Here is a 13,903-nt window from a genome sequence, read left to right as displayed (position 1 = left end):
GCGGTACTCGGGCCTCTCACTGTTGTGGCCTCTCCCGTTGCGGAGCACAGGCTCCGGACGCGCAGGCTCAGCGGCCATGGCTCACGGGCCTAGCCACTCCGCGGCATGTGGGATCTTCCCGGACCGGGGCACGAACCCGTGTCCCCTGCATCGGCAGGTGGACTCTCAACCACTGCCACCAGGGAAGCCCACAAGGGAAATTTTTGAAAAACAAAACACAAAGAAGCAAATATAGAAATTAATGTAATCACACTGACTTAAGATGAGCCAAGGATGGAGGAAAATCTCGTATGCTGGGACGTCTCTAGCACAGTGATAAAATGGGATGCAAAGGGGTATCTTGAGTGTAGGAAGTTGGGTGTTAGATTCATTGATGACCATGCCTGGTTCTAGGCTCACTGAGCTAAATCCCAAAGTATTATTGTACTAATAAATATTATAATTCTTCTCCCTACATTTTTAATTTTAAAAATAATTTTAAAAACTTAAACATATATTAAAATATACTACCATTGTCAGAAGAGCAACATGATATATAGCACTTGAACAGCTATGAAAAGGTAAAATATATTTCACAAACTTTGGTAAATAGGTGCATCAGCATTATGATTGTATTATTAATATACTGCCACAGCACAATGCTGATTACTTTGCTATAAATATAAATCCAAGGCAAAGATAAGTCCTATCTCACCTGCTCCCTTTAACAAAATTTAAAGCAGCTCTAACGAGATTGAGTGATTAATTCATAGTGCAATTCTGGGATTGGTCATCTAGTTCTGTAGCAGCAACAATATCAAAATGTCATCATTAGTTCCATAATATTTCTATAAATCTGTATTTTATAAATAGGTACTGAATTTATATTATGTTCTAATCCATGGAACAGAATTTGGTTTCACCTTATGACATAAACAAGTATATAATAAAACATAAATAAAATATTTAATTGTATATATAAAATAAAACATAATGCATACAATAAAACATATAATGCCTTATTAGATGATTATACTTTGCTTTCCTATTTTTGGGCCCAGAAACAGTACATTCTCTAATAATTTAATGATTCATATTTAATTTCTGTACTTTCTTCCAAGAACACAGCAAACTTTCCTTTTCCTTCAAGGAAAACTACCTGTTAAACTGAAAATAATGACAGCCAAATTTTCAGTTATAGAGAGAAACAGTTTCAGAGAGAAACTCAGGAAGCAACAATGAAGATTTCCCATTTCTCAAGACCCTGACCTAGTGGGCTCAGCGCTTCACATGAAAGGACCAAAACCTTCGGTCTCCACTCTGTTTTGAGTTACTACCCTGGCAGCCTTTCTGGCAGTTTCAATTGGTTAAAAGAATTTTTTTATTTCTGAGCAAAAATATATTTCATAATTGCTAAGTATCACAATAACCCAAGATTTGAAACTTTCTGAGTAACACTGTAGAGCCGTGGAAAAAAACCCATGATCTACTACCTGTTGACCTTTCCAAGTCACTGGATATTTTTGAGCCTCAGTTTTCCTCATCCATAAACCAGGATAAAAGCATTTGCTCTGCCTTGTTCTAGGGATTTCTGAAAGGATCAAATAAAGTAGCATGTATGAAACGCTCTATAAGACAAAGTATTCAACAAATGGAACAGTATTAATAATTGTAGAAAAAATAAGAGTGATTATTAATTAAATAAAATGTATTAAACAATAACTGGGCTTTCTAGGACTAGGACTTTTTTAAGAATTTTAAGAGTTATAAAGGAAAAAGAGTCAGTGACTTTTCTAAATGATAACTTCAAAAAAAATATCAAGGGGCTTCCTTGGTGGTGCAATGGTTGAGAGTCCGCCTGCCGATGCAGGGGACACGGGTTCGTGCCCCGGTCCGGGAAGATCCCACATGCCGCGGAGCGGCTAGGCCCGTGAGCCATGGCCGCTGAGCCTGCGCGTCCGGAGCCTGTGCTCCGCAACGGGAGAGGCCACAACAGTGAGAGGCCTGCGTACCGCAAAAAAAAAAAAAAAAAAAAAAAATCAATACTTCTGAGCAAAGCAAGGCTAGAGTTGTCCTCTGCCCTAGGACAGACATCAAAACATCACTACATAATATCCGCCCAAGGCAACTCCAAAACGATAGTAGGATTTATCAACCCCTTGCATCTCTATTATTTAGGAAAAGAGTCCTCATGGCCTACGGGCTAGTGAAGGTATCTCATTACTATTTCTCACCATGCACTTGAAGGCCACTTTGCCTACTGAACAATCAACACCATTTCTAATTAGATATATGAAGTATCAAAAACATGGCAATAACTTTCAGTAACAATTTACACACACACAACACACATATACAAACACTCCATTTTTAAGAAGGGATATAAACATCTTTAAAAAATTCTTTTAAATCTACAGGACCTTAATCCCTGAAGATAGAAATAAAAAAAGGGGATTGTTTGTGTAAATTGTACCAAAATAATGAGACATTTCCAAGTTTGTGTTTGAAGTTCTTTAAACAAGGTGGTCTTTTTAGTGAGCTGAGATAAAAATTTAAAACATTTTAGGGACAGAGCATTTGGTTGGCATTCTGCCACTTTCTACACCAGATAATTTCAGTTGCTGCTATTTGTCTCATATGTTTTTTATTCTCCCTCTAGGGAAGTCAAAGCCTTTTCACTTGCAGGCAAATTTTACTGTAGCTCTGGTAACTACTTTACAAGGTGATAAGCATTCACAAGAGGCTTTTATTAGGCTGGTAGCAAAAGCAAAAACTATGTGCACATATTTAGACAACATGTGTGAAATGGAAAACTTTAAACATATGAGAGCTCCAAGTTAACCTACTAAAACTGCATATCCCATGAAAAATCTGGGGGTAGAAGAAAGAAACATGCTAAAGAGCCTCAAATATAACTGACTGTATATTTTCCTTGCCTTCAACTCAACATAACAGCTTGTTTAATTAACTATGTCAACTAATGCATATGCTAACTCGTTGCTATCTGATTTTGCCCAGAGAATGTTTCCCTCCATCACTTTTCCAAATGATTTTACCAAGTTAGAACAGAAACTCTTGCTTTTATCATGTTTCTTCCATTCAGCTCCATGAGTAGTGTCCCAAAGAAATAAATGGTCTGAACTCTATGGTACAATTAAGCTATGAGGGCAACTAAGCATTCAAACATGAGACTATTAGTTACGACACAATTAGAGTTGCAAAGTACTATACTAATCAGAGAAAGAAAAGATCATCAGTTAACATAAACGTACCAGTCATGAGAGGCCTTAAGGTAGGCCTTGGATTCTAGATAAGACTTGAGTAAGAGGAGAGAATAACAGCCTTGGAAATGACAAAAATAATGTGCCAGCATGATCAGATTCCAGGGCTCAGAGAGACTGAGCAGGAGCTCTGATGAGGGGCAGTGGAAAATGTGGGGAAACAGACCGTTTGTTGGAAATCACTGTACTAGACTAGTTTTACACATCATTAAGTAAAATAGACTCAGTGATTTTCAAGTCTCCTTCCACTACTTGTAAGTTTATATCATAAATCTAATAAAATAAACTCTCCTTGCTTTGTAAAGATACAGTGCTTTTCCTGACAACATAACTTTTTCTGACCTGTCCACTAGACTGTAGGCTTACAAGAATGAGTTCCACCTTATACCCCCAGAGGTTGGTTCCAGTGTACAGCACATAAACAGGGACCAAAATAAATGCTTCCTGAATGCTACAGCACAAAGTGCAGGATTAGAAAATGAACTTTCTTGGCATAGAGTAATAAAAGTATAACCCTTCTCTGTTTGTCACTGATATGTACATCCCATAATGAGAACGGAATTTCTCAAAATAACATCACAATGTAATTAGAAATTAGAAAGAAGAAGCAGTAGGATCTCAAAAAGAAAGATTTATGAGACAACCTACAGAATGGGAAAAAATACCTGCAAATCATGTATCTGATAGACTTGTATCTAGAATATATAAAGAACTCTTATAACTCAATAATAAAAACATAAATACCCAAGTGAAAAATAAGGAAAAAATCTGAATAATCATTGGTCCAATGAAAATATACAAATGGCCAAAAAGCACATGAAAAAATGCTCAACATTATTAGCCATCAGGTAAATGCAAATCAAAGCCACAATAAGATACTACATCATATCCACTAGGATGACTACAATCAAAAAGACAGACAGGCAAGATCTTTTTTGACCCACCTCCTAGAGTAATGAAAATAAAAACAAAAATAAACAAATGGGACCTAATTAAACTTAAAAGCTTTTGCACAGCAAAGGAAACAATAAACAAGATGAAAAGACAACCCTCAGAATGGGAGAAAATATTTGCAAACGAAGCAACTGACAAGGGATTAATCTCCAAAATATAATACAAGCAGCTCATGCAGCTCAATACCAAAAAAGAAACAAACAACCCAATCAAAAAATGGGCAGAAAACCTAAATAAACATTTCTCCAAAGAAGACATACAGATGGCCAACAAACACATGAAAAGATGCTCAACATCACTAATTATTAGAGAAATGCAAAACAAAACTACAATGAGGTATCACCTCACACCAGTCAGAATGGTCACCATAACAAAATCTATGAACAATAAATGCTGGAGAGGGTGTGGAGAAAAGGGAACCCTCCTACAACTGTTGGTGGGAATGTAAATTGATACAGCCACTATGGAGAACAGTATGGAGGTTCCTTAAAAAACGAAAAACAAAACTACCATATGATCCAGCAATTCCACTCCTGGGCATATACCCGGAGAAAACCATAATTCAAAAAAAGATACATGCACCCCAATGTTCACTGCAGCAATATTTACAATAGCCAGGGCATGGAAGCAACCTAAATGTCCATCAACAGAAGAATGCATAAAGAAGATGTGGTACATATATACAATAGAATATTACTCAGCCATAAAAAGGAACGAAATGGGTCATTTGTAGACATGCGGATGTACCTAGAGGCTGTCATACAGAGTGAAGTAAGTCAGAAAGAGGAAAACAAATATCGTATACATTGCTTATATGTGGAATCTAGAAAAATGATACAGATGAACTTATTTGCAAAGCAGAAATAGAGACACAGACATAGAGAACAGACGTACGGATAATGGGGAGAAGGGGGGACAGGATGAATTGGGAGATTGGGATTGATATATATACACTATTATGTATAAAATAGATAACTAATGAGAACCTACTGTATAGTACAGGCAACTCTACTCGATGCTCTGTGGTGACCTAAATGGGAAGGAAATCCAAAAAAGGGGATATATACATATGTATAGCCGATTCACTTTGCTGTACAGCAGAAACTAACACAACACTGTAAAGCAAGTATACTCCAATAAAAATTAATTAAACAAGAAAAAACAGACAGTAACAATTAGTATTGGCCAGGATATTGAGAAATTGGAACTTGCACACACTGCACTTAGGACTGTAAAATGGGCCAGCCCCTTTGCAAAACAGTCTGGAGTTTTTCAAATGATTAAACATAGAGTTACCATATGACCCAGCAATTCTACTCCTTGGTATATACCCAAGAGAAATGAAAACATATATACTCAAAAACCTGTAGACGAATATTCACAGCAGCATTATTAATATTAGCCAAAAAGTAGATATAATCCGAATGTCTATTAACTGATGAGTGAATAAACAAAATGTGGTATAGCCATACAATGGAATATTATTCGGCAATAAAAAAGAATGGAATAATAATACAGGTTCCAACGTGGATGAACCTTGAAAAGTAAAAGCAGTAAAGGACTCAGCCACAAAAGAAGTAAAATAAGCCAGTCAGAAAAGTTCAAATATATTGTATGATTTCACTATGTGAAATGTACAGAAAATGTAAATCTATAGAGGCAGAAAGTTTGGGGAAAATGAAAAGTAACTGCTATTGGGTACAGAGTTTCTTTCTGAAGTGATGAAAAGGTTCTAGAGTTGCCTGTAAAACTACACAATGAGTGCTCAACTCTGTGAACATGCTAAAAGCCATTGAATTGTACACTTTAAGTAAGTTAATGTTATAGTATATGAATTATATCTCAATAAAGATTTTATTAAAAAATATAGTTTCTGTTTAGGGTGATGAAAGAGTTTTGGAAATAGACAGTGGTGATGGTTTCACAACATTGTAAATGTAATTAATACCACTAAATTGTACATTTAAAATGGTTAAAATGGAAAATTTTATGTTATATATGTTTTACCACAATAATTTTAAGAAAGTGCAGAATGGAAAAAAATAACTTACTTTCCCCAGTTTTAATTATGAGTAGATTCTTCCCGCAGTAGAATCACTTTGTCCAAAGTAGGAAAATCCCACATCTAAAATATTTTATCAGCCCATAGATAAAGGAAGTATTAACAGGATTTTGGAAATTTTATTGAAATAAATCAATCGGTATAACATTTAAAAAATGTGTAAAAGATATTAAAATCAAATGCATTCCCTTTTCAGTTTTACAACTTATAAACTTCGTATATTTGTGGTTCTTAACCTGCCTTAACACTGTTTTTGACAGATGATGTTTGTCAACTGCTTTGCTATTTCCTGTAGTGAGGAAATTGACTGTTACACTTCAGGTTTTAAAAAATAGCATTTCTACTAACCTTTGCTAATTATGCTGTGCCTGTATTTTGAGTAACATTTCACACTACATTTATTCTCCTACTTTGATTTTAGAGCAACTTATTTGTAAGAAAGTGAATTTATATACATTTCACTTTGACTCACCAGCCAAATCTGATTGTGTTGCTTCTAATCCAATTCTACACAGATACTTAAACAGAAATGCACACTGATGTGACTAAACTGAATACTTAAATATACAGCACCTCTTTCAGATTTCAACAGGAATGTAGATACACAGACATAAATACAGACCAAGCAAAAACAGCCTAGTGAACGCACTGTAAAAGCCATGTGCTTTACAATAAATATTTCTCTGCAAGTCTTTTCAAATACACTGAGAAATATTACTTTAACATGATTGCATTTGAATGTATAGCACTTTGATGGGTTTAGTTTAAAGCAAGTCTATTACGACAGAAAGAAGAGCAAATGTTCTACCATAGTGCCGTTTTATATGAAATAAAACATCAATATCGGAGATGAAAAAATTAAAGCATCAAACAATAGTAACTCTGTCGTCAATCAAGCTTATTTCAGATAAATGAATACAGAATTTAAAATCTGTGATCACTCATACTTACATTCTTTTCAGTTGACAAACCTGAAAATCACTTTACCTAAAAATTTTGGTTCTAAATGTTAGGCTCATTAATTAAAAGAATTAATCTTCTAAGAAGTTGTCACTTAGAAAAGGCATCTTGAGAAACAGAGTAACAAATACTGATATGAATTATGCCTTGATTTTTAAATTTTTTTTATATTTATAAACATAAATAATATTATATATGGTGAAAATCTCATTTTCTGTGATGAAAAATAAATGTTAATCTTTTTAGATGAGAAAAATAATGACTGATGCACATTGGATGCAAGAGCCAGGAGACTCCAGAAACCATATTTTTTATAAACTTAACAAAAAAAACCCAATACATTTATTAAGTGCACACTTTGTGAAAGACATTTTCTTATGCATTTTACATACTTGATTTCATTTAATCCTCGCAAAAATTTTGCGCAGTAGGTATTCATTATGTATAGTCACTTCATACATGAGAAAATAAGGATGAAGAGATTAAGTAGGCTGTGCAAACGTGCAGGAGTAAGAATTCGAACTAGGATTGAATCCAAGTCCATGCTCTTTCCATTACACCATTCTTTCTTCTACAAGTAAACATTCTATCATTTGCTAAAATAATTCAGTAGCATCAGCTGTTGCAACTGTAAAAAGGCTTGGGGAATACCAGACATATTCCTGAAGTCTGACTGGTTAAGCTATATTACCCAGCTAGGAAGGGGAAATCACACTTAGGCAGAGCAATCCCTACTTTTCCAAGTTTGACACATCAGAACAAACAAGAAATCAAAACTAAACTCAACCTTAACACTTATATTTCTTAAAGTCCTATTAATCCAACCAGCAGAGGCATGTAATAATACATGGAAAACAGGATGCTAATTTTATAAAAACAATTTCTACTTGGATTCTGCATGTTGTATATTTCCCACTCTGTAAGTATCTGTACATGTATTTGAACATGTCTTTTATAGGTGTACATTTAAAAAAATTACTCCAAAAGAGAGCTCATCCAAGGTCATCTCACTGGTTAATTTCATTTTTAAGTTATAGTGAGGTTTGTCTTTTGGATACCAATACTTTTTTTTTTGGCAATCGGAATTACATTTATTTTTAAGCAAGTGGGAGGAATATTGAGCGTCTTGAATGTTGTGTGCAAAACTGATCCATGTCACCATCTCACCATCACAACTGAACATGGCAAGGCGGGTACATTGGTTTCCAGCGTCACAGGCAACACCGCATGTAGGTTTTTTAATGAATAATGTAAACTTCAGTGTTAAGGCAGCTGGTGCTAATGCTGCACACAGGCTTAGCTCCGTGCCCGTTTCAGGAATGAGATGGTCAGCACTTGAAAACAAACTGTGAGAGAAGAAAAGGGGAGCCAGCATTATCTGACAAAAACAGTGTGTCAAAATATTTTCCCTTTCACACACACAAAAAGAAATACTGGAACATTTAGAAAAACAAAGCACCCATCCCGCCAACTTCAGCCTGTTCTTTAACAAATACTTCAAAATACTGATAAATAATAGTGACTGCATGCAGAATTCCAGTGCTGGAGCCGATGGCCCCGAGGAAGTCAGCCAACACGGACAGGGCACCGATGCACAAGTCGCTGAACGCAGTTGCTGTGGGGATGTACCTATTAAGCTCATGAACCATAGAGGTATCCCTGTGGCCTCTCATCACGATTTGCTGTTCTTTAAGCTGTTTAGCTACATCTTTGGCTGAGGAACCAGACACCTCTATCCACATCTTAGAAAAGAATGCACATGATCCCAACATGAAGATGCTATATACAACCACATGGACGGGATCCTCAAATATGGTGCCCATGGACTCAGGAGGAGGAAGGTAGTAACAAAGGCCCCCCACTGGGTAAGAACAAGCAGGTCCTCCCCAACTGACATCAGCCCACTGTCCTGGTAAATTTACTAAAAAGTTGCCTGGTAAATTTACTAAAAATCGAACTGACAGCATCTGGGAAATAACATACAGGTTGGACACCAGGGCCGACTGCAGGATGATGGGGATGTTGGAGGTGTAGAAGAGCTTGGGGTAGCTGCTGTACTGCCCTTGGTACTGGGCCAACTTAATGGGCAGATCCACACAAAATCCCTGAAAATATATAACAGCAAACACGAAAACTGTAGCAATGAGGTTCCTGAGATTGGGTAAATTCTGACGATAGAAAGCCTCCCTTAGAGCTCGACCTTTGTCTGTCCTGGTGGCCAGTAAATGAAACACAGCTATGACTGCACCCTCAAACTCAGTACCTCTGCCACTGTTAATGGTAGTGGGACTAAAGGCCTTCCAGACAATGGTTTCACAGATGTTGGTGGCAATAAAGAGGGAAATCCCAGACCCCAAGCCGTAACCCTTCTGTAGCAGCTCATCTAACAGCAGCACAATCAAACCAGCAACAAACAACTGAATGATGATAAGGAGACAGATTCCAGCACCCATTTCAGCGGGATCCCCATACAGGTCCGTCATGACATACACAATGCCTTGCCCCATGGTAATGATCATACCAGATAGTTTTGGGGCTCCACTGAATAGGGCTCTGTCTTTGGGTATATCTCCAACTTCAATGATTTTGGCTTCAGCTAACAACTGCATAATCAAACCAGATGTTACAATTGGGGAGATACCCAATTCCATTAAAGTTCTTCTGTTGAATGCAAGAATAACTTCATCCAGTAGAAAGGATCTGCAGAATCTGATGACATGATTCCAAATAGTGGTATCTGACAACATACTAAGAAGATGAAAAGAGTTACAGCAGTCCATAGTACCTTCTCTCTAAACTGGATTTTCATGTTTCTGAATTTCTGGTAGAACTGCACAGAAAGGTTTGATAACTTCTAAAAATTTGATGCCCATGGCAGCAGCTAGGGCTGCCCAGCGAGGCCCAGCGACCTCGGCACGTCCTTCGCTAGGGTCCCGCGGCTCGGGCCTCGGCGCCCGCTCCCGACACGCTCCAGCCAGCCCTACCAATACATTAAAAAGGCATTTTTTAGGGAAAAAAATATAGCTGTACATACATATATAATTATAAAGGTAATATAAGCTTACTCCAACTACACAAGAATGGGTCTAATTCTTACTGAAACACTTTTCTCTTCGCTTTCCCAACACCCATTCTCCTCAGTATTTTCTTCTTGACTCTCTGGCTGTTCTTTCTCAGTCCGTCTGTGAACGTCTCCGATTCTACTCAAATTCTAGGTTTTAGAGCTCCCTAGGGCCAGGTCCTGGGCTCTCTTTCTCAACATTCCCTCCCTAGGTGATCACATTCATTCACAAAGATGTAAATACCATCTGCACCCTGATAATCCCCAGATTTATACTGTAAGCCCAAACCTCTACTAAAAACCTCCATTACTACATAAAAGTTACTTTGTCTAAAAACTGAACTCTTGATGTTCCCCCAAAACCTGTTCCTTCTCTAGACTTCTATATCCTCCACCCTATGGCTCGTGCCATCGGACACTTATTTAATTCTAGGGAACTTCCTTGTCCCCATATATAATCCACCACCATATCCCCAAATACATTCTAAATGTGCCCACTTCTCTCCATTTCTACTGTCACTACTCTAGTCCAAGTGACCACTACCTCTCGCCTGGACTATTTATTATTGCTCTAGGCCATAATCTACAAATTCTCCTCTTTAATTTAAAGACCAGTGAGGTCTTTAAATTAAAACAAACAAACAAAAAACAGATACTATAATTCTTCTGATTAAAACTCCTTCAATAATTTCCCCTTGCATTTCAGATCAAAATTCAAACTGCCAAGCCTTGTATAATCTGACCTGCCTGTTCCTATCCAATTTCATCCCAGTTCAGTGATACTGGTCTTCTTTCACTTCTTCCAGTAAGCCAAAATCCTTACTGCCTCAGGGCTTTTGCACATGCTGTTTCCTCTACCTGGAATGCTTTCCTCCACTTCTTGCCCAGCTAACTCTGATTCATCGTTCAAGTTTCAGCACAAATATCACTTCCTGAACCACCTCCTACCCTAAATTAGTTCCCCTTGTGAATTCTCTCTCATAGCATCCTTTTCTTTCATATCACTCATTACAATTTGTAAGTAAATACATATGTGTGTGTGTGTTGTATATGTGCATATTAAATGCCTGGCTCTACCACTAGGTTGTAAAATTCATGAAGACAGGGACCATGTCCATCTTGGTCACCTCTGCATAGCCAATACTTTACATAGTGTCTAGCACATGATGGGTGCTTTATAAATATTTGCTGAATTAATCAATTTGTAAAAAGTCTCCTTCTCCACCAACACGCTGTTCCTGAAAGCAACCATTGTAAGTTGCTTTCCAGACATGAAAACATATGATTAAAGGGTAAAGAGTTCAGGAGATTGGTTCAAGATGGCAAAGTAGAAGGACGGGCTCTCACTCCCTCTTGGGAGAGCACCGGAATCACAACTAACTGCTGAACAATCATCGACAGGAAGATACTGGAACTCACCAGAAAAGATACCCCACATCCAAAGACAAAGGAGAAGCCACAATGAGATGGTAGGAGGGGCACAATCAAAATAAAATCAAATCCTATAACTGCTGGGTGGGTGACTCACAAACCGGAGAACACTAATACCACAGAAGTCCACCCACTGCAGTGAAGGTTCTGAGCCCCAGGCTTCCCAACCTGGGGGTCCAGCAACGGGAGGAGGAATTCCCAGATAATCAGACTTTGAAGGTTAGTGGGATTTGATTGCAGGACTTTGACAGGACTGGGGGAAACAGAGACTCCACTCTTGGAGGGCACACAAAGTAGTATGCGCATCAGGACCCAGGGGAAGGAGCACTGACCCCACAGGAGACTGAACTAGACCTACCTGCTAGTGTTGGAGGGTATCCTACAGAGGCGGGGAGTGGCTGTGGCTCACCGTGGGGACAAGGACACTGGCAGCAAAAGTTCTGGGAAGTAGTCCTTGGTGTGGGCCCTCCCAGAGTCAGCCATTAGCCCCACCAAGGAGCCTGGGTAGGCTCCAGTGTTGGGTCACTTCAGGCCAAACAACCAACAGGGAGGGAACCCAGCCCCACCAATCACCAGACAAGTGGATTAAAGTTTACTCAGCTCTGCCCACCAGAGCAACAGCCAGCTCTACCCATCACCAGTCCCACCATCAGGAAACTTGCACAAGCCTCTTCGATAGCCTCATCAACCAGAGGGCAGACAGCAGAAGCAAGAAGAACTACAATCTTGCAGCCTGTGGAACAAAAACCCCATTCACAGAAGGACAGACAAGATAAAAAGGCAGAGGGCTATGTACCAGATGAAGGAACAAGATAAATACCCAGAAGAACAACTAAATGAAGTGGAGATAGGCAACCTTCCAGAAAAACAATTCAGGATAATGTTAGTGAAGATGATCCAGGACCTTGGAAAAAGAATGGAGGCAAAGAAAAAAATGAAGGAAATGATAGCAAAGAGCAATAAAATTAAAAGCTGGTTCTTTGAGAAGATAAACAAAATTGATAAACCATTAGCCAGACTTATCAAGAAAAAAAGGGAGAAGACTCAAATCAATAGAATTAGAAATGAAAAAGGACAAGTAACAACTGACACTGCAGAAATACAAAGGATCATGAGAGATTACTACAAGCAACTATATGCCAATAAAATGGACAACATGGAAGAAATGGACAAATTCTTAGAAATGCACAACCTGCCGAGACTGAACCAGGAAGAAACAGGAAATATGAACAGACCAATCACAAGCACTGAAATTGAAACTGTGATTAAAAATCTTCCAACAAACAAAAGCCCAGGAACAGATGGCTTCACAGGCGAATTCTATCAACCACTGAGAGAAGAGCTAACACCTATCCTTCTCAAACTCTTCCAAAATATAGCAGAGGGAGGAACACTCCCAAATTCATTCTACGAGGCCACCATCGCCCTAATACCAAAACCAGATGAAGATGTCAAAACGAAAGAAAACTACAGGCCAATATCACTGATGAACATAGATGCAAAAATCCTCAACAAAATACTAGCAAACAGAATCCAACAGCATATTAAAAGGATCATACACCATTATCAAGTGGGGTTTATCCCAAGAATGCAAGGATTCTTCAATATACACAAATCAAACAATGTGATACACCATATTAACAAACTGAAGGACAAAAACCATGATCGTCTCGATACATGCAAAGAAAGCTTTCAACAAAATTCAACACCCATTAATGATAAAAAGCCTCCAGAAAGTGGGCATAAAGGGAACTTTCCTCAACATAATAAAGGCCATATATGTTAAACCCGCAGCAAACATTGTCCTCAATGGTGAAACACTGAAACCATTTCCGCTAAGATCAGGAACAGGACAAGGTTGCCCACTCTCACCACCATTATTCAACATAGTTTTGGAAGCTCTATGCAGACCTTTATAAGACACTGATGAAAGCAATTAAAGATGATACAAATAGATGAAGAGATATACCATGTTCTTGGATTGGAAGAATCAACATTGTGAAAATGACTATACTACCCAAAGCAATCTACAGTTTCAGTGCAATCTCTATCACACTACCAATGGCATTCTTCACAGAATTAGAAGGAAAAATCTTACAATTCATATGGAAACACAAAAGACCCTGAATAGCCAAAGCAATCTTGAGAAAGAAAAACAGAGCTGGAGGAATCAGG

General features: G+C 38.1%; 2 protein-coding genes across 5 annotated transcripts in view; both read right to left on the bottom strand.

The window, feature by feature from the left end:
• UMAD1 (UBAP1-MVB12-associated (UMA) domain containing 1) overlaps positions 1-13,903 on the bottom strand; it is a 260,457-nt gene that overhangs the window by 143,512 nt on the left and 103,042 nt on the right. The gene's annotated exons all lie outside the window — the stretch shown is intronic.
• LOC102996121 (protein transport protein Sec61 subunit alpha-like) lies at positions 8,467-10,109 on the bottom strand. Its single transcript, XM_024130315.3, is given in 3 exon segments — positions 8,467-9,919; positions 9,922-9,973; positions 10,035-10,109. Coding segments are annotated over 3 exon segments (1,368 nt in total). The 3' UTR covers positions 8,467-8,678.

The sequence above is a fragment of the Physeter macrocephalus genome, chromosome 5, assembly GCF_002837175.3.
Source record: "Physeter macrocephalus isolate SW-GA chromosome 5, ASM283717v5, whole genome shotgun sequence".
NCBI classification, from domain to species: domain Eukaryota; kingdom Metazoa; phylum Chordata; class Mammalia; order Artiodactyla; family Physeteridae; genus Physeter; species Physeter macrocephalus.
The sequence above is the reverse complement of the archived record's forward strand: the minus strand, read 5'-3'. Positions and strand labels throughout refer to the sequence as shown.